This window comes from Plectrocnemia conspersa, unplaced genomic scaffold, assembly GCF_051122295.1.
Source record: "Plectrocnemia conspersa isolate PC_06_02 unplaced genomic scaffold, ASM5112229v1 ptg000004l, whole genome shotgun sequence".
Classification (NCBI taxonomy): domain Eukaryota; kingdom Metazoa; phylum Arthropoda; class Insecta; order Trichoptera; family Polycentropodidae; genus Plectrocnemia; species Plectrocnemia conspersa.
The window spans coordinates 161,844-183,052 of NW_028277168.1; the positions used below are offsets into that span (position 1 = coordinate 161,844).

At 39.3% G+C, this 21,209-nt stretch overlaps 1 protein-coding gene across 2 annotated transcripts in view; it reads left to right on the top strand.

Annotated features, from left to right (window-relative positions):
* Positions 1 to 21,209, top strand: part of LOC148235519 (NACHT and WD repeat domain-containing protein 2) — a 42,961-nt gene that overhangs the window by 20,397 nt on the left and 1,355 nt on the right. The window contains exons 1-25 of one of the 2 annotated variants that reach the window (XM_088185149.1): positions 1,535 to 1,739; positions 1,822 to 1,910; positions 1,976 to 2,121; positions 10,141 to 10,315; positions 10,384 to 10,528; positions 10,587 to 10,812; positions 10,876 to 11,074; positions 11,133 to 11,375; positions 11,433 to 11,633; positions 11,699 to 11,838; positions 11,903 to 12,113; positions 12,175 to 12,508; positions 12,575 to 12,738; positions 12,812 to 12,984; positions 13,042 to 13,261; positions 15,756 to 15,968; positions 16,026 to 16,248; positions 16,304 to 16,612; positions 16,675 to 16,906; positions 16,972 to 17,190; positions 17,240 to 17,444; positions 17,503 to 17,653; positions 17,717 to 17,888; positions 17,945 to 18,076; positions 20,529 to 20,753. In XM_088185149.1, coding sequence (XP_088041275.1) covers positions 1,637 to 1,739; positions 1,822 to 1,910; positions 1,976 to 2,121; positions 10,141 to 10,315; positions 10,384 to 10,528; positions 10,587 to 10,812; positions 10,876 to 11,074; positions 11,133 to 11,375; positions 11,433 to 11,633; positions 11,699 to 11,838; positions 11,903 to 12,113; positions 12,175 to 12,508; positions 12,575 to 12,738; positions 12,812 to 12,984; positions 13,042 to 13,261; positions 15,756 to 15,968; positions 16,026 to 16,248; positions 16,304 to 16,612; positions 16,675 to 16,906; positions 16,972 to 17,190; positions 17,240 to 17,444; positions 17,503 to 17,653; positions 17,717 to 17,888; positions 17,945 to 18,076; positions 20,529 to 20,753 — 4,850 coding nt within the window. In that variant the 5' untranslated portion in view covers positions 1,535 to 1,636. Of the gene's footprint in view, positions 1 to 1,534; positions 1,740 to 1,821; positions 1,911 to 1,975; positions 2,122 to 10,140; positions 10,316 to 10,383; positions 10,529 to 10,586; positions 10,813 to 10,875; positions 11,075 to 11,132; positions 11,376 to 11,432; positions 11,634 to 11,698; positions 11,839 to 11,902; positions 12,114 to 12,174; positions 12,509 to 12,574; positions 12,739 to 12,811; positions 12,985 to 13,041; positions 13,262 to 15,755; positions 15,969 to 16,025; positions 16,249 to 16,303; positions 16,613 to 16,674; positions 16,907 to 16,971; positions 17,191 to 17,239; positions 17,445 to 17,502; positions 17,654 to 17,716; positions 17,889 to 17,944; positions 18,077 to 20,528; positions 20,754 to 21,209 lie in introns of those variants that run through there. The other variant, XM_088185150.1, reaches the window with a different exon arrangement.

The window sequence follows — 21,209 nt, forward strand, 5'->3', positions numbered from 1 at the left end:
CTTGCTATGATTTTTTCCAGAGTCAGGCCCCTCAAGTAGAACAAGCCCCGGGACTTTGTCCCCTCCCCCCCTGTCTCGATTCGTACGGTTGTTGAATTAGTTGGATTATGTAGGCATGAAGACGCTTATCTTTCGTGAAAATACGCTACATAGTGCTTCTTGAAATGTTACTGTCTTGAGCACGATGCCGAATGTATGTTCCAGGACTCTCCACCATATTCTGCCGTGATGTTTTCTGTTAAACGACCTGGACGAACCCAATCTCCTCAAATTTTTCGACTATTCTCTTCACAGTTGATGCAGTTGGAACATTTTTCTTATCAAAAATTGGTCGCAATTTGCGAATCGTGGCAGTCAAACTTTCACCATTTTTGCAATAATGTTTAACAATACGAATGCGTTGTCTACCATCGAACTGTCATAATGGTTAGACTGTACAAAAATAGCAGCAAATTTAAATTTTCCGCTCTTGTTGGGACGCCCTTTATTTCCATCAATTTCCATATTTATTGTGTTGGTTTTTAGAATAGAATTTTTTTCCCACATTTTTTATTTCTTCTATCGGCTTTTAATTCCATTTTTAGCTATTGTTAATGCTTTGACTGCCATATTTCTACATTGTTGCTGTGTTTTTCATTTTCATTGACAACTTTATATTCTACTCGTTAAAACTTTATATAGAAAAATGTGCCTCAATTATTTTACGAAATCAAGGGCTCGGATTTTTTTCTTACCGCCCCAAACGGCGTACGTACTACTACCTTAAATGATCTAGGTTTTTAGGTTTTGTTTGTTTTTTTCAATTAACAAAAGTTCTAGTTACAAATATACTTAAATTTCAATGCATAATTTATTAGCATTTAAAAAAAATATTTCAAACACCGAGCATTTGTGGACAATCAAAGTGCAATATATGCGCTCATCGTCATCTATGAGGAGCTGGTCCGATTCTTTCCGTTTAATTTTAGTATCACGTAATTGAATACAAGCAGCAGCGAGTCGAAGCAGAAAAAATGCGCTCAGAATGGGAAGAGCTCCTTCCGCGTCCGATTCGTTGACCTTTGGCGTGCGCGCAGAGGCGAAAGGAACATTTACATAGAGACGAGCGGCGGCGGCGGCGGTGGCGGCGGCGGCGGGGTTAGAGGAGCGGCCGGTGAGTCACCGCCGTAAGGGTCGGCCCAATTTGCGCTCTTCGGGACGGATAGAGTGCAGCGGCGGTCTAAGAGGGCGCGCCGCCGCTCCCTCCTATCGGGGAGAATCCACCCGGCCTCTCCGGCTAAAAGCGTCGAAGGCCGCCACCGTCGTAAAACGGCCCGCCCTTATGTTGACCTTATAAACGCTAACCTTTCCGCCGCGCCCGACCATCGCTATGACTCATCCTAATTAGGTCGTAAATCGATACCGTCCCGAAGAAAGCGTCGCAACGGGCGCGATGAAAAATGACGGGTTTCCGACGGCGCGACAATGGCGCGGCGCTCTTTTAATAGCCATGCGGAGGTATTATCGAGCCGAGCCGTCGGCAACCATCGATCAAACTATCGCGCGATAGTCGTATCCGGCGGTATCTCCCGGCGGGCCAGTTTCGCGCCCGTCCCGTCCTCGCCGACACCTCCATGTCCTCTCTCCCGAACTGACCATGGACGACCGCACCGTCGACCTCATCTTCTCGGGCTCCCTCAAGTCCCTGCCCCCCGTCAGCTCGAAGATCGTCAGGATCTTCACCAGCTCCACTTTCACAGGTGACCTTCGACCCGACCCCGAGGACTCCTCGGGGACGGTTCGACCGAATCGCATACGTAATCGTAACTCCCGTTCGCCCAGACACGACCATGGAGAGGAACACGCTGATGGCCAAGTGTTATCCCAAGATCAAAGACTATTGTCGCGAGAAGCACGGGCTGGAATTCCAGGTACGGTATCGCTCGAGCGCGGCGTCGAGGTCCATTGTGCTCGCGTTCATGCGTATGTAAATCAGGTCGTAGATATGAGGTGGGGTGTGAGAGACGAGGCCACCGACGATCACATGACGACCGAGCTGTGCATGAAGGAAATAGAAAACTGTCAGAGGTTATCGATGGGGCCAAACTTTGTCGTCTTTCTGGGACAAAAATACGGATACAGGTACGAGCGCGGCGGTCCCCGATCGAATTTTAGATACCGACTCGCTCGAAGAACGCGGGCGGATCGAGCCCGGCCGATCGCGTGAAATCGGGCCTTCGCCTATGTGATTATTTAGGCCAGTGGTGAGCAACCTTTTTTCGCACCGGTTAACTCATTTTTTAATATTATACATTTATCATGTTGCCCCATCATAAGTCATTAGCTAAAAGTTGAAACGTGTAATACTTTCATCAAGTAATTATTTAATGTCATATCCGTTTTTGTAAAATATTTTTTTCCACATAAAAACTGTTGCAGAAAAATATAAAAAATCAATGGATCGTCTTCTTGGATACGTGAGGGCGAGCGCGGTCTTGGTGTAAAATTACCCTTCTATAAATCATAAGGAAAGGTATTTTTAACGAATTAGCTGAGCACAAAATGTGTCTGTCGTAATTGTCTACATATAATGAATTATGCCCTTCATTGTCTTTTACACATACAGAAAGGATTAAACAATATGGGTTACAGTGAACCATGAATAAATATAAGTCATACCAACTGCCAGACGATCCGTGAAAGTAATGCATAACGGCTAATTTTTGTACTGAAAATAATGCATAACTGTTCATGTATCTCCGAACAACGACGAGCAAATTATGGTAGGCCAGCAAATTGATGTATTGCTTTGAATATCGATTGATAGTTATACTTATGCAGGCTTGGCATAATAAATATGTTTATTAATAAATTCTAAAAAATAGTGAAAATATAAATAAAAAAACTGATCAAGGTTGTTTATTTAAAGTTTATTTTTAATATTTAGTAGTTCTACGCTTAGCTTTAATTACAGCTGCAACATACTGTCAACTAATTTTGTCCATTCCGTCTGCATTTTTTCTCGCAACTCAATTTTAAATTAGCAATTGTGCTGGGCAACCTTTCCTTTTAATTTTGTCCTTAAATGCTTCTATAGTATTTACGTCTGGTGACTGTGTAGGCCAGTGGTCTACGGCCCGCGGGCCGGATCCGGCCCTCCAAAACTTCCCGATTTCTGCATATAAATAAATAATTTTATAGAATTTTGTTATTTGGTTGTGAATTCACGGCAGCTATGTTTCAATTCATCAATTGGAATTTGATTAGGTAGTAGGTAGTGAACCCAGAGTAAAAAAGTTGGGTATTTGAGATTACTAGAGTTCCCGGTGTTTTCGGAGAATTCGGTGTTAAAGGTGACCAGATGTTCGTCTACTCGAAAATTCCCCGAACACTTTAATTTATTGAAATTCTAAGAACGTTGTGCAGACAAGATAAAAAAGGGTAGTGCAGGCAAAACAGAGGCCGAAACGAAAATACTTAGTTGCATTTCAAAGCAGTGTACACATCGCTTTATTATTATGATAGTTTAAAGGGAATAGTATAGATTTTCTTATTTAAAGCATGTTATGATAGTAACTCCCACAATTTTTATAAAATTGAATATGCAAATTTCGATTGAAATTCTTCAAATTATAGTGCTATAATATAATGATGTCAAAGAAAAGGAAACTAGACGCCGAGTGTCGCGTATTTAATGAGCAGTGGTCAATTCATGCTTTTTGTGAAATACAAAGATAAATGCATATGTCTAATTTACAATGAATTCTAACTGGATTCGAATCGGAATAAGAATTTATTTTTGATCCGGTCCCCTAGGTTTTTAAAAAAATCAATCTGGACTTTTTCTTAAAAAAGTTGGTAACCACTGGTGTAGGCCATTCTAAAAGCTTCAAACCGTTTGCCGCAAACCAACCGCTGATTTTAGCGAAGTATAGCACGGAGCGTTTTCTTGCTGTAATCGAATGGTGCCGCTGCCGTGGTCTGTGATTGGAAATATTTTCCAGTAGGAATTCATTAAAATGGAATCCAGCATTGAAATAGAAAGTCACCATTCATACAATCCTCGCAAGGGTACAGGTTTCCTAGCCCTACTGCTGCCATGCTACCCCAGACCATAACACTTACGCCACAATATTTAACTTTATGTTTACTTCGACGCACATGTACTACATGGGGTTGCAAAAACTTAAGAAAATGTTAAGAAAAAGTATGATTATTTTTAAAAAGTTATTGCTTTAAGAAGTTTTGATTAAATTAAGCTTTAAATATTTTTCATATTAATCAATTTTAGTTTAAAACTACTTTAAAGTTGGATTCATCGGACCTAATGACGTTCGCCCAATCTCAGTGTTTTCAGGTGCACTCTAACCTTCGAGTTTTATTTATTTCTGAAAGCCACGGTTTGTGTCAGGCTTTATAATCTTTGAGTTCCATATCGTTGAGCTTTCTTCTCACCGTCTACGAAAAAATAGATAGATAGATAGAAAAACTAGCCCTCCGCTTGCTGAGACTTCAGCAGCCAGCTTTGAAGACACTTTTCGACGATTCTTAAGGGAATCGCGAATCAACATTCAATCTTCCTTGACAGATGTCTTTTGTTTTCTTCAAGTTCCTTTCACAAAACATTTTGAACAATATATATTCAGTCAATAATATGTAATATGTGTATGCAATACAATTTTATTCGCCCTTTTAGCTTCACTTAATTCGCGTTTTTTTGACATTTTTTATGTTTCTATAACATTCAAAATAAAAATTAAAATAAATTAAAAAAAATTATCGAAAAATAAAGGCCGAAATCAGGCAACTGAACACAACAGTCACTTAAGCGAGACTGAACAATCCCTTTTTAAAACTAAAGTGAGCAATGAAAACCGACAAATTCCTTTGTATAGTTTTCAGAATTACGGTTAAAACTACATGCTAAAATATTTCGGTCAGACTATGCACTTGTAAAGAGTTACACATCATTTTAAGAGGCGCCCCATTTTTGTGGTCGAGGCAGTATATTTATTCTTTAAAAAAGTCTGGACGTATATACTCACATGACTTCGTTTTATATTATTACTATAGAACGTTCCATATAACTAAATAAAAGACGATCCGATGGCGCGATATCCATATCATATATAATACGGGTGCGGCAAAACTTTATTTGTATTATCGTGTTGCAGTATGATGTTTTTTTCCGTTGATAGCGCCGGCATAATTGCTGACGATACGCAGCGATACTTCTTTTGCCCAGTTTTAGCTACTCAAACTTAATTATGCACAAACACCCCTTTCAATGTCTGAACCGGTTTAATCGATTCGATAACGATGTGGAAATTGTTAGTATTATATTCGACAGTTATGATGACAATGTTTCTGATCCTTTCGATCGCGATTAATAAAATATATGTTACCAGGGCCGGCTCTGAGCATACACAACCGATTCACTCGCGTAAGGCATCGCGCTCAAAAATGGCTAAAAATTTATAAAAACAGACATTAATAATATAATTTTTATCACAAAATGTGAAATTACAATTCATATACAATTATTTTATTATTCTAAAAAATACGAGTAAAACAAAATCGTGCGAATGAGTCTTAGAATTTGTATATTTTTGTAAAATTCGTATACCTAGAGAGAATCGGCCTCGCGCTCCCCAAAACTTCATCGTCAATTTTGCGGGGCACTTGGAACCCTTTGTTTAAAATAAACAAGGGCCAGAACAACTTGAATGTGTCGTTTCTATGAATCGTTCCTTAACGTTTGTCTTCGTCATAATATATCAATAATAAACACAACAAAACTATGGTCCTTTAAATAATAGGCGTTTCAAATTTCAAAATACTTTGATTATTAGCAGTGATTCGAAAACCTTTTAAAGTTGGCAATATTTTTACCGAGAAATAAATTTATTAAGATTGAAGAAAAAATGTAAAGATTCCTCAGTCGCTATATAATTTTTAGTTCTAAAACGTATTACTGTGATATTGGAAATTACAAATGAATTTTTCGCAGTTTGTGTAGTTCATTTACTTTGCATGGCGTATATGCAAATAATTGACTTGTGATTTTGAAGAATCAAAATGTCGAACTGTTTATATTGAAATAATTTTAAGTTTGAGTACCGATAATATATTAGTGTATTTTAATAAATGGAATGACGATGCTTTATATATTACTGAATAAATATTGTATTTATTACATAACATTTTCTGGTAGTGGGTCTCATGCTTTAGCCGGCCCTGTATATTACAGTCAATGTATGCAATGTCTAACTTAACTAATTACAATACTCGCGGTGAACGAATTAGCTCTTTACTTAGTCAGTGCATAATGAATTCGCTAACAACATTGATGGAGTTAAAGTATCTATTTACAATCGTAAAAACTTCAGTTACTTATTCGTTTATAAAACGTAACTCTCAGGTAGCGCATCAGTTTAAAACAGGGGTCAGCAACATAATTTGGACGGGGTCGCATAATATTATTTTAATAGGTACTGGTAAATTTTTTTTGATACATTTTTATATAAATTTATTATTTTTCAAAATAAAACAATATAATAATATTGTTTTCACATATTTCAATTTTTAATTTAATATGCCGTACAATTAATGATAAATTTGGTGTTTTTGCATTTTTTTAAGCAATTTAATAAAATCAATATTAAAATTAGTAGTGCTAACACGAAGCGTTAAAAATAAATGGTAATCTGCAAATTTCGTTCTATATTTATTTTAATGTAACTAATTTTAGAATATGTCTGTTCACAAATATATATGCTGGCAAACATTTTAGCAGCAAAATTTTTCAATGCAGGAAATAAGGATATTGATAGTTCATTATAAAATTATGAGTCTTTTAACATGTCATTTGTTTGTTAGTCAATTATTTTCATATATAAATAATCCGGAACATCTTCTAAACATGGAGTGAAGGGATTTTGAAACAGTGTTTATGGAAATCTTAAAATCGTCTTGAAAATTCGTTTTGAAAAGATTCAATGCACTCTGAAAATATTCTTATTGGCAACATTATGTTATTTTTTAAAATATAATTTACAGTATTCGAAATTATAATATTTTTCTTCGTCTAGTTATTTTTAAATAATTTAAGTTTCATTTCAAATGCATTAATTATTGAAAAATTTTCATGAATTAATTTTCTTTTGTTTGGAGTTTTAAATTTAAATCGTTCATGAGAGGTGTGATATATAATACATATATCAAAAACGCCAGTTGAAGAAGCCATTCCGAATTTATCTGTTCTGGTATTTCTTTTCCATTATAAATACATATATATCTCAACTTTTAGCAAAAATAAACGCTCCATCATATTTACACCTGACATCTGTAATATATAACAAATTCATATTGTGCTTTACTCTAAATTAGAAATTCTTAAAACTGGCAGTGCTTTTCAAACGTTCGATAATGTTATCAATAAACTGTCAGCCGATAATTATAAATGGAAATTGCTGCTAATTAGCCTGTCATATATGTATATACCAAAACTAATTTATTTTTTCGTTACGTACGTTCTTACGATTCGACCGTTTATATGTATGTAATTTTTGTAAAAAATAATTTATATTCAATTGGTACGGAGCTATTTTATTAATTTCTGTTATACAATAATTCCAATATTTAGTCAAAAAAAAAGTAACCGATAATTAAAAAACATAACATTTAAAATACATAATAAGGATCAGAATATTTATTAACTGCTTAATATAATTACTGACTTATACTAGCTAGCTAAACTAGCTTTAAATTTATCCTTATTATTAAAAAAATGAATATAAAGATGTTTTTAATACTTATATTTTATTTTATTTTCATATCAATGTCGAGAGAATTTTTTTTTTTTAATTTTAAATATTGAAAATTATCGAACTAACTATGTAGGGAGGGAGTGAAAAAATAATGGCTTCTTGAAAGTGCTAGAACGGTAGTACTGGCAACACAATTAATTTAAAAAAGGGCATCATATTTAATAAATAATAATATAAAATCATTCGTAAGAATATTTGGCAATATCATCGTTCGATTTTATATAAAAAAAAGGTCAATTGTGTACACAATTAAAAAAAATATGATTTTCCCCGTAATTAAGAAACCTCATTTTAGACTCACGGCGCCCCTCCGGGAAAGCAACGGGGGATTCGGGAGGGGGTCTCCCCCGATTTTGACGATCGCCAAATCGCATGCTCTTCTGCCTATTTTTAACCTTTTCAAAGTATCGACTGCAATATTATTTAATTTATTAGTAAATAAATATGTTTTCTTGCAGTGCGAAATTTTTGAGTATTTTACTTCAAATATTAATTTCCATAAAATATTACCGTTCACCAATTTGCCCCCAAATCCAATTCTACCGAGTCATAAAATATATAAAAAAAACACAAATATGAACTGCGACGAATGCATTTTGGCCCATAAAAGTCGCTACTCGTCTTATTACTTATGCTAGGGCTAGGTAAGCTGCGGCCCGCGGGCTACATACGTCCCATTCTGATTTTTCTGCGGTTGCCAATATATACTTAATAATATGCGGCTCAGTTGCAAATTATTTAAACAATAAATTTTGTATAAATAATAAAATGAAATATATTCCTTAAACATCTAAATTTTGATCAAAGCATATTGCGCAACAAGAAGTACCTAGAATCGGAGTTTAAGAATGTTATATACTAATCATCTGTTACATGATTAAGTAGACGTGCTGTCCTAAGACTATTTTTTGATTATCGTGTGAAATCAATATTTTCATAACGGATCATAAAAACCACAACTTTATGGTTGATATTACAGCATATCTAAATAATCTTAATTTAACGCTGCAATGTAAAGATAAATTACTGGTTGATATGTATTCTGAAATTACGGTTTAACAAACTACGTTTGTTGAAGAAGCATATAATAAAGAAAATTTATATCATATTACGTGTTGTAAATCTGTATCTGCAATTGTTTGACAAACACAAAAGACAATTTTTATTGGAATCATTAAAGATTTACAATGTGAATTTTCGAGAAGATTTGATAATTTTTGCCGTAAAAAATAAAATTAAATAAAAATGTTTTTAAACCCCTTTAACGTTGATATTGACGATTTACCACATTAACTATAAATGAAAATTTTGGAGTTTGGAATGTTGAAAAAGATATTTGCATCCGAAATTATCCAGTTCTTTTATTGCTACTTACAGAAAAATTTTGAGGGATTAATCAATTTTGCGAAAATAATGATAGTAGCTTTTGGAAGTACGAATATTAGCGAAGAAGCATGTTCTGCAAAGGGTTTTAGAATTAATATTTTTTTCCCGTACTGGCTGAAGATTTCCACCTCTGGTTTCAAAGCAGAAATAGAAAAATCAGTGAAGCAAAAACAGCCACAAAAGTCACATTAGGGAAATAACATTAAATAAACTTTTTCGTTTGTACTCTTACATAAATAATTTTAATGTTTTTTATTTGATATACAAATAATGTTTTTTATTTGATATACGTATTTCATTCGACCTTAATACATTCTTAAATTAAATTATTAAATATATAAAATTATTTTTTACACTCCCTAAACTTAAAAAATATATATAAGCTGTTATTAAGGATTTTTTTTGCTTCGCCGGTAATTTTCTTGTGTAATATTAATGGTTATCGAAGGATTTTTCCTTTGCGGCTAATTTTAATTAATTTAGCAAAATTTGCTGTTTCTAAAGGATAAAAAAATAAAAAAATTCGCTATTTATCTTGTGCGATATTAATGGTTATCAAGGGATTTTTTTACTTCACAACTAATTTTCTTGAGCAAAATTAGTAGCTTGTGATGGAAAAAGCCTAAAAAAAATGTGTTCATTTTTAGATTTTCAGAATTAAAAGTACACATTTTATTCGGTAAAAATTGTCCAATGAAATTAGTCAGATTTTATCTTGTGATTTACTAGTTAATCGCGATCGACTGGTTAAGAACCTGTAAACTGAATGTGACCCAATACTGAAAAGGTTGCCAACCCCTGGCCTATACGGTCGATTCGCCCGCGCACTCGAAAAATATTTTTGTATTGTTTCGCGAAATAGCTCCGCGGACCGCGTAGCGGGGATCGCCGCAGTATAGATACGGTTAGAAAAGAAAAAAACTAAATGCGCAAATCGATCGTTCAGGCCGATTCCGACGTACGTGTTGAGCTCGGAACTGCAGATGCTGAGGGACGACCTGGCGGCGGGAGGCACCGACGTCATCCTGCTGGACACCTGGTACCGAAAAGACGCAAACGCGGTGCCCCCGGTCTCGGTGTTGCAGCCCATATCCTCTATTTTGGTGAACTTCAACAACAAAGTGAGAGAGAACTTTTGCGAAAGTTACTCTCGAAACGAATAGATTCCACCCATGCGCTAATTTTTCAGAGGGTTCCCAAGCTACAGGCCGAAGACCAGGCGATATGGTGGGACACGCTCAACAAGATGCAAAAGCTTTTCAGGAAGGCTGCCCTGTCTCTCTTCACGGCTGGGAAGATTTCCAAAGACACGATGCACAACTACTTCATGTCCGGTAGGGAAAGGCTCGCGGTCCGTATCCTTTTCGGAGTTCGCTTACGATTTTTTTTCAGTCACCGAGAGAGAGGTCATTAACGGCGTCCTGAATGTGAAAAACACCAGAAACCACTGTCTGGCCTACATCCGCTACATAAACAACATCAACTTGCAAAATCTCAAGAAGGCTTCGCTCTTTGTGGACATTTTGAATCGCAGCTTAGACACGGAGTCCTCCAAGCTCCTCGCCAACCTCAGGGACGAGCGTCTGCCGGACAAGATCGAGACCACCAACATCCAAAAGTAGTCCCGTTCCTTCTCACGAGATCGAGTAATTGCCGTTTTTAAAACGCGTCCCGTGTCCAGGTACACCGTAGAGTGGATCGGCCGCGAGGGTCTAGACAACGACACCCACGGCGAGTACCTGAACCACTTCATCGGCCACTTCTACCGTAACATCGTCAAGCTGGTGGATAGGGCGATGCGGCGAGAGGACGGAAGCGCCCAAGGCCAGATAGTCACAGAGCTGCTGCAGCATCTTCACGCCTGCAATAACTCCGTTAAAGTGGGTCTCCGCTCGCGCGGATCGCTACCGTCAGATGCGAATGTGTATTGGTTTTCAGGTGTTCTACGGGAGAGAGCCCACGCTAGTAACCATCGAGGAGTACATGCTAGGAAAGTCTACGCTGCCGATCGTGCTATACGGAGAGGGCGGCTGCGGCAAGACCAGTTTGCTCGCCAAGAGCACCGCCCTGTCCGCCGTCGCCTGGTTCGCTGGCCGCCGCCCCATAAGCATCATCCGCTTCTTGGGAACGACTCCCGACTCGAGCGCCCTGACTCCGACCCTGATCTCCATCTGTCAGCAGGTTCGGCTCGTGAACGTCGACACGCACTCTAGCTTACTAACGCGCGCTACAATATAGATATCGTACAACTTCTCGCTGCCGTTCGAGAACATCCCCGACGACCTCGTGCCATTGACGGCGCACTTCAAGCAGCTGCTGTGCTACGCCACCTACGAGCAGCCGCTGCTGCTGTTCCTCGACTCCGTCGACCAGCTCACCGGCGCTCAAGATGTCAATAAAGTGTCGTGGCTGCCAACCAAGCTCCCGCCCTACTGCAAGGTTCGACCCGTTCGTTCAATATTAAAATAAACGGAGAGAAGTGACGCGGAATGCCCGCTGTTTAGGTACTGGTTACCTGCGCACGCGAGGAGGCCAACCCGATCGTGTCTCGAGAATACAACCTGTTGCGGCGAATGATCGACAGCGACCCCAACTTCATCGAGGTGACCGCGCTCGGCGAGGAGCTTGCCATGCAAGTCATGAAGTAAGAGGTCGCTGCGTCGATTCCGTTCGGGAGCGAACGTCCAGCGCTAAAAGCATATTTTCAGGATGTGGATGAAGACCGCGTGCCGAGATCTCAACAACTACCAGTGGAGACTGGTGGCCAACGCGATCGGCGCGTGCTCGCTGCCGATCTTCGTGAAGCTGGTGTTCGCAGAGGTGTGCCGGTGGCGCAGCTACACTAGGCCACAGGACACTAAACTGGCGGCGACGGTCATGGACAGTATCATGATGCTGTTCGAGCGCATAGAGAAACAGGTAAGACAGAGTCGAGCGATACAAGAAGCAAACGTCTCTCTCACCGACGCTCTCTCCGCAGCATGGTAGAATTCTAGTATTTCACGCTCTGGCCTACATCACGGCCGCTAGGAGTGGTCTTTCCGAGAGTGAGCTGGAGGACCTCATATCGCTAGACGACAAGGTGTTGGACGACGTCTACCAGTATCACTTGCCACCGGTCCGAAGGATCCCCCCTTTGCTGTGGACCAGGATAAGGAACGACCTGCCCAACTACCTGTCCGAGAGGGAGGCCGACGGAGTCAGCGTCATGAGCTGGTACCACAGACAGTTCAGAGACGCCGCCAGGGAGCGCTACTTCAAAAACATGAACATGGCGATGTACTTTCACTCGAGCATCGCCGATTACTATTTGGGTACGCTTGTCGCTTCGAGTTCCGATAGCGCGATTCATCCTCCCTAAAGCGATGTTGTCTTTTCAGGAATATGGGGAGGAGGCGTGCCTAAACCGTTCAAATACACCGAAATTCAACGACACAGGTTCAACTTGACCGACAAGGAGGGTGCCGCCGACAGGAAAGTCCCCGTTCAACCTCTGGTATTCGTGTCCGTGGACGGCTCAGCTCAGAGATACAACTTGAGAAAAGTCAGCGTCGACGTTTAAACTAAAGTTATGTAAACCAGCACCGGGCGTCGTGTTTAAAATGCGCTCTTTTCAGTTCGGCGAGCTGCCGTTCCACTTGGTGAGATCTCGGCGCTTCAAAGATCTCTACGACAACGTGCTGTTCAACTACGCTTGGCTGCACGCCAAGCTCAGGTCCTGTCCTCTGCAGGCCGTGCTTGCCGACTTCGAAGACGCCTGTCAGCACATAGATAACAAAGAATCTATCAGGTAAGAGAGCGTAATAGTCTAAATGCGAAACGTTTGCGAGCCGTTTGTCGATCGCAGAGAACTGGTGCTGGTGGCGGACGCGCTGCGCTTAGGAGGCGCCGTGCTGGGCATACATCCCGACATGCTGGCTCCGCAGCTACTGGGACGCCTGCTTCCCGAAGCCCACGCCCACGTAGGACTGCGCTCGCTGCTGAAGCAGTGCGACGAAGAGGGACGAAACCACTGCGCACTTCTACCGCTTCACCACTGTCTGCACACTCCCGGCGGTCCGCTCAAAGTGAGCGTTTCTATCTAATCAAACTCATTTCACCACTTTATTATAATGTTTTTTCAAATATAATAATTTATTTAATATCACTAAAAAATATAATGACATTATTTTTTTATTAGTATTCATTCAACAAAACATTTGAACAATATAAAAAATACACTACAACGATACGAATGTAAACATACAAATTACAAATGTATTTATACGCGTCTATATTTGTATATACATACATATGTATATTATATTCTCATGTATGTATGTCATTATTAGCTAATTTTAATACCTAATATATACGAACCAGCGAATAAGAAAAAATGATGAAAACCCTTTCGTACTTCTGTCATCAATTTATCTGTTGTGAAACATAAAATTATGTCGTAAGGATTTGTTTCTTCCCCAAATAAACCCAAAAATGCAAGTTAAAATCGATCGGCGGTCAAATCCACCGACAAACTTTAACCTGCAGAAATTGGCAGGCGAACATGTCAGGAAGTCCATCATGTATCGGCAAGAATATATGCATATAAAATGGCTCCTAGAGTTGAAGACTAATAAATTGTGTGAATATATAAAGACATATCAGTATACAGCTTGATAGTCAACTTTGCAAGGTAATGAAGCCTTACTTTTAGCATATGTGTGCCAAGAGTTATTATTTGCTAAAAATTTTAAAATTGATAATAAAAAAGAATCGATATTTAATGAGTTAAAAGAGTCTTTGAAACAAAAAAATAAGTCTGAGTAATATCTTTTCAGTTGCTACTGATGGTGCTCTATCAATGATATTGTACTACAGGGGAAGCGGTGCTGAATGTATTGGCTATAAATGTATTAAAAATTCTGATTAAACGAATAAAACGTTACATTATGTTATTTAAGTAATCAACAAAATTAAAAGCAATTCATTGAATGAAAGATTATTTGGACAACTTTGTATTGATAAGGATGAAGAATTCAATCACTTGTTGCTTCATACAGAAGGTCGTTGGCTATCAAATGATATATGTTTGGATCGGTTTATAAACTGTTTGAGTGAGTGTTAGAGTTCTTAAAAACAAAGATGATGCACTACGAGCCAATTTGATTGATTACAAAAATGATATTGCTTATTTGATGGACTTGTGTAAGAAATTTAATGAAACAAATTAACAACTCAAAGACGATGAATCAAATTTAATCAAAACAAAAATTGTTATTTCTGCGTTTATGCCAAGACTTCTTTTGTACAAAACTGAATTTCGGACGAGGAGAAATCAGCCAATATCCTAATTTATCAATAGTAGAAAAACAAGACGAAATCTTGCTTACATATTGTCAGCACTTGAAGACTCTTACTTCTGACTTCAAACGATTTGAAGATATTTTTTTTAGAATTTATTTACGAAATTCCACATCAGTAAGAAATAACTCATTCTGCGGTTACAATTTGATACATTAAAATTATAAATATAATACGTGTACATTTAGAAAAATATAATAAGTACACTTAAAATATTTATTATTAAATTTTAAAAGAATAAATAAGAAGCATAGTAAAAGGAAAACAAAAATACATAACACTTATATAATGATATAAATGTATTATTTATTGACTTAATTTTACTTGATTAAAGTTGCGTGAATTCATAAAAAATATATTTTTAATTTCTTTGCAATTATTCCTTGTTGATTTTGGTAAATCATTAAAAGTTTTAAATGCAATATATTTCAAAGAATTTGCGCTAAACTTTTTAACGACTATGGATAATATGGATCCTCCTAATATTAAAATTCGTATAGTTCACTGAAGAAATCTAACATTTATCATTAGTTCAACAATTTGAAGTCTCTTCGTCATATTTAGTCGTCTTCTTTCATTACTTTCTTTAAGAGAGTAATGAAAGATTAACATTTCATATATTAATGGAGAAAGAATCCAAAATATTAGAATAAACAGGAATAATAACATGTTGTCGATTGAAGCAATATCGACACAAACGAAAAAACTATTCCACTGCCCAAAAGTGCATAAAAAGGAAAAGTAATATGCTTTTTAAGAAGTTATTATAAGAATACTGTGTAATAATGTTCCCACCTATATGTTTTAATTAATATGAATAATATCATTTACATACTTAAATATTGGCAAAAACTTTTTGTAAAACCATAAACAGTAAAGATATTTTGCATATTTACAGATATCAACATTATTATAATTACATTCCATAATATATAATTTCAAATATATTTTTTTATCAAAATCGAAAAGTGAAAATAAGAATTCCAATTTTTCGAGAAATGAAAAACATCGAGAAACCAAAATGCTTAATCACACTGCACCGCACGCATACGAGCAACCGGTAAATTCCAAGAAGCAGCTGCAACGTCTTATGAATCGACTTATACCATGTATCTTTCTGTTTGTTCACTTAGATAAGGTAGATTTCGAACGCTACTTAGCTATAAAATGGATGCGCTTGGTACGATTTCTTATATTTCGTAACGGTGCGTTCTGTTTCAGTATTCGCTGGAAGGTCATCAGTTCGCTGTGTTCGCGTTCAAGCTCACCACCGACTATCGTTACATCGTGTCCATCTCGAATAAGTTCATCACGTGGGATTTGTCCACCAGCGACACGGCTCGAGACGTATGCCCGCAGCTCGAGGGAATCATGCAGCAGCTGGCCATCAGCCCCGACAACAAGTGGGCGGCCGCTTACACCAACAACGATCAGGCGAGTGACCGACGCTAAACGCGCGACGACTCGAACTGACCCATTTCGTCGCTTCAGGTGGTCATGCTAAACATGCTCTCCAGCGAGATGATCAACGTCGCGGCGCCGTTTGCTGAACAGAAAGAGGCGGTCTGCGGCGTCGCACTTCTAGACACGCACCTGCTGTTGCACGCCACCGCTCACTGGGGTCGCTTCAACCTCGCCGGGGAGCTGCAGGAGGTTCGACGCGCGCTGGAAAACGCGGAGGACGACGACCCTTCCCAACGCTGGGAAATACTGAGTGAGAGTCCGCCGTGTTGTATTTTTTACGTTCGCACATTAACGAATCGTTTCAGCCGCGGAGTTCTCCGACATCGAAAACTACCACATCACCATGTGGTCGGGAAACTTGGAGGACAGGCGACTGATGTTGTTGGCGTTCAAGAACGACTCGCCGGTGAAACCCGTCGAGTTCCACTCGGCCATGGCGATGAGCGCCGGCAGGGACGTGTTTTACTCCTGCGCCGACAGGTCCGTGAACAGATACAGGCTCGACGAAGAGGCCGCTGAGTGGAAGTTCGAGATGGAACTGACGTACGAGAGCCGCGAGACATCCGAAGAAATGCTCCAACTCAAGCTGGCGGGCGAAGAACAGATGCTCTTAGGTAAGCTATATCGACTTCTTCGGCGATAAAGCGCAGGTATATCGTAACGCATCAAATTCCAGGCACCACCATCTACAGCTTCACCGTGTGGGACTTCAATGATCTGATCCGACAGGCGCAGGGCGAGATCGACATCGACGCCGAGCCGCCACCCGCAATAATCGACGAGTCGAACAGGAGCGACGCTATTGTGCTGCGACTGCCGCACACCATAAGAAACATCTGCACCAAAACGATGCAGTCCAACTCGATCATGATCAGTTCCGACAAGAAGTTCGCCGTCGGCGGAGTGAGGTATGCAATCGCGTGCGATTCGTCGCGAGGAAGAGTCGCGTCGTTGACGGTAGCGCTCGTTGCAGGAAGAACCTCTACGTGTGGAGTCTGGAATCGACGGATCTAATCAAAGTGCTGGACGCGCACTTTGGCAGGATCGTCCAGCTGGAGTCTCTCACGATCGGCAGGTGGAACTCGGTCATCACGTCGTCCATCGACAGGACTGTCAAGGTGTGGAACATCGACAACATATTCGAGCAGGTGCACGCCATCGACAGGCAGGAGCTTCCGATCGACTCGCTTAGGTGAGAAGTTTCGCGATAGCACTCGAGGTTTACGCTAACCCCTCGACAGTTTGTGCAAGCAGCGCCCTCTGGCCGTGACGGTGACGCGCGGCTGCGTGGGGCTCTGGAATCTGAAGACAGGAAAACTGAAGTCCCAGCTAGCCGACAGTCCCCTGGGCGCCATTGTGACGCACGCCGAGATCACCCCTGACGGCGTTTACATAGTGTCGGCCGAGTCCGGAAATCTGATCATCTGGGAGACGGAAGAAGAGAAGGTAGCGCCTCGCCGTCCGTTCGCTTTATCGTAGAGATTCTCACGAACGTATATCGCAGGTGCTGTTTAAAGAAGAGCAGATCGGCATCAAGCAAGTGATACTGATGGAGGACGGGGCCAAGTGTCTGACGATTTCCAAACCGAAGACGGCGTCCGACGAGCAGGACGCCGCCAAATCCACGGCTCTGGCGGTACTCAGGACGGTGCCGGGTGAGGCGATTTTGTCGGTTTTCATACGATATAAACGTGTAACTCTGTTTAATCGCGTTTCAGAGGGAGAGACCATTTTCAGCTTCGAATATCCGGTGAAGGACAGTCCCGGGGTGGCGTTCAGACAAGCGGTGGTCACTTCAGACGAACTGCACGCCATCGCTCCGTCTATAGACAAAAACGGCAAGGAGTGCTTGAACGTATACCACGCTAAGACGGGAACTTTCGTACACAGGTGAGTCGGGTTTGGCGTTCTCTCCGAAGGGCGTTCTTTCAATCGTGTCTTTTCAGGATTCCTATGAAGAACTGCGGAATGAAAGACATGTCGTCGTTGGTGCCTATGCCGCACAAACCCAACTGGCTGGCAGTCATCGGAGCGGACCGCGGCAGCGTGATCGACATAAAAACCAGGAGACACGTCAGGTGAGATGGATTTTTCGTTCCCTCGATAGCAAAACTATATCAGTAGGCGCTTCCCGATTTCGTCGCTTATTGAAATCGACGAAGTGGGCCGAATAGAAAACTTATGTTCGGGATGCTGTAGTCGAGCACCCGCTCGCCATGAAAAACAGAATCATGACAATTCAGAACAAATAAAAAAATAGATTTATAATTAATTTTGTTATTTTCCTGTTATCGGGAAGAGCAAATTTATTCTAAACACTTATTTATTAAATTTTTTACATCACTGTTCTGACCAATGCTCACTTGCTGCTGCTTGTTCGCACCCCATGAATAACTCTCTGCAGCCCATCTACTTAAAAAATGTAATTTATAATTATATATAAATAAATAAAATGAATAGGTGAACCAACTTCAGTTTCCAAACTTGAAAAAAACACACAAAATTAAGGATATCTTCAGATTTTTTTATTAATCAAACATTTTATGTATTTCATTAAATATAAAAAATATATCAATTAAATTGCCGCCTCTCGACCATTTGCAGCAGTTGACCCTTTCGATGACTTTTTCGTACATTTCGGGTGGTATCTCGGCTCTAACTTTGCGGCTGTTGGTTTTTGGATGCTCAAAAATTTAGACTTTATCGGCGTAGACACGATTTAGCTTAACCCCACAAAAAAATCCAACGGCGTTAAATCGCATGATCTTGAAGACCAGTTGACGTCACCAAAACGTGAAATAATGCGTCATGGGAACTTTTCACACAAAACATCTAACGTTGCAACTGATGTGTAGCAAGTTGCACCCCCTTCTTGGAACCACACCAATGTCTTCGATATCGTGCTAAAAATAATCGGTTATCATGCGCACCATTAACTGTTACAGTCCGACCTTCATCGTTTTTAAAAAGTAATGCCCAGTGACGCCGCCTGACCACAATGTGTACCAAACATTCACTCTTTGGGCATGTAATGCTCTCTCGTGAATCACACAAGGACTTTCCTCACCCCATATGTGGCAATTTTGCTTATTAACATACCCAGAGAGGTGGAAATGTGCCTCATCAGAGAACAGCATCAACTTCCCGCTGCTCTAACATATAATCTGCGTAAATTATTCGCTGGCCATTGTCTCTGGGCTTCAAGTTTTTGTGTAAATTCTAAATTGTATACGGGTGTAGGTGCGAGTCCAGTTGCAAAATGCACCAAAGGGAGTTATAAAAAAAGCCTAAAAACTGTGAACGCCGACAAATCAACAATTTCGGTTCTTCGGCCATACTTACAGCAACAATATTATTGGCTGAGCGGGTGCAGCGATGACGCACAGGTCTTATCCTATCTCCGTCACTTTGAGTCTCTGCAAATTTTTTCACCACGTTGCGAATTGTTCACTCAGATGGACGATAAAATTGAATATAATCTTCCCGTAAATTTTGTCACAATTGAACAACTTAAACGCGTTGAGCGGTGGTTAACTTTCGTTTCATTAGGATGCGTAATTATTGACAGCTGTCTGATTTACAGTGCTGCCAACATAAAAAAACTCGAAGTAGATCAAGCTGTATAAACAAATGAATAAATAAATTTGACTTAATTTTATCTCGGTAGCTAATTATTTGATAAGTAAATAATTCCATAAATGAGCATTTAAAAATAAAAAGTGATTAGTTATTAAGATAAATAATCAGTATGCATATAAATAAAGTGAGCGGCATTTAATATATGATGATCGATAACTACAATAAATGGTTGGTTTTTAAATTATTGACCGTTGCGAAACGTCCATTTGCTGTTCAAACCCAAACCTAACCTAAAAGACACGTACGTTCGGGACATATTCGCCTTACCAGTTGATATGCCGCCCTACAACTATTTTTAAAACAAAATCGCTAGTGGAGTATAGGATTGAACAATAGCTGATCACATGCCAACTAAGCAATGGATACTGATCATATATTATGTCTGCTGACCATTTAGTTATATTTACGGACCATTTATTTTATTTTACTAATCAAAAGCTGTATTATTTACTGGTCAAAAATGTATTATTTACTGACGATTCATTTTACTTTAATGTTCACTTTTATTATTTTCTATTGATCACATTTTAATCTTTAACTGGTCATTTATGAAATTAAATTAATAATAAATATATTTTTCAACTTGTTCTGAATTGTTAGTTTTGTTATAAAATGTTTTGATTATTCATGTTCTGTTTCGTCCGATTACCGTCGATTGACATTGTTTTAATTTAATATATTATTAATATTTAACTGTGCCATTTAATTTACCACGTTAATAAAGTTGCAATTAGAATAATCTCTTATTTTGTTATGTGTATTCATCTCACAGTAGCGAACTGCTTATATCCTCACATTACTAAGCTTATTTTTTTCATGTATGGTGCTTTTACATCATAAAAAAGGTAAAACTACAGACTGTCCATTTTAACGTTCGTATTCTCTTTTCAGGTTCATCCCTCGATGGGGAGGGCAAGTGACCAAAGACGGAAAATTCGGACTGTTCGCACCCAGCAGAGGCGGGCTCGAGTTATTGGAATTGAAGAAGGGTCAAACCGTCAAGACGTTTATCCCCAAGGTGGCCGAAGGAGTGTTCACTGTACTGAGCACCTTCACCGCTGACGACGAATACGTCTTGTACTACCACAGCGGCAAAAAGACTCTGCGAGTGTTCAGGCAAGTCTATCGCAAACCTGCACTGCGATTCGTTCACTACAAAGAGTCACAATTCTCTTCAAATTCGTAAATTAATGATGCACCAATTTGACTGTGCAAATCGCATCTATCTTTGTATATATCTGCTGACTCTTGAAAAAGAACAGTCAATTCAATAAAGCAGTTTACTATTAGTTTTTTTTATAATGCATCATTTTTTCATATAAATATATATATATACTTTTCACTATTAGCTACAAATGCCATCATGGTCTTACTTATTTTTAGCGTCTGATGTTTCGAAGAGTGCTAATCTTCATCTTCGGAGACTAACTGGTTAGTTAGTCTCCAATATTTTTTGACATGATAGAATTTTTATATATACGACAGTGGCGTGCCGTCCATAGATGCGGTAGATTCAAAACGCCACCAGCATGAACGGTTGATGGCGAGCGACTCAGTCGATTACGTGATCGT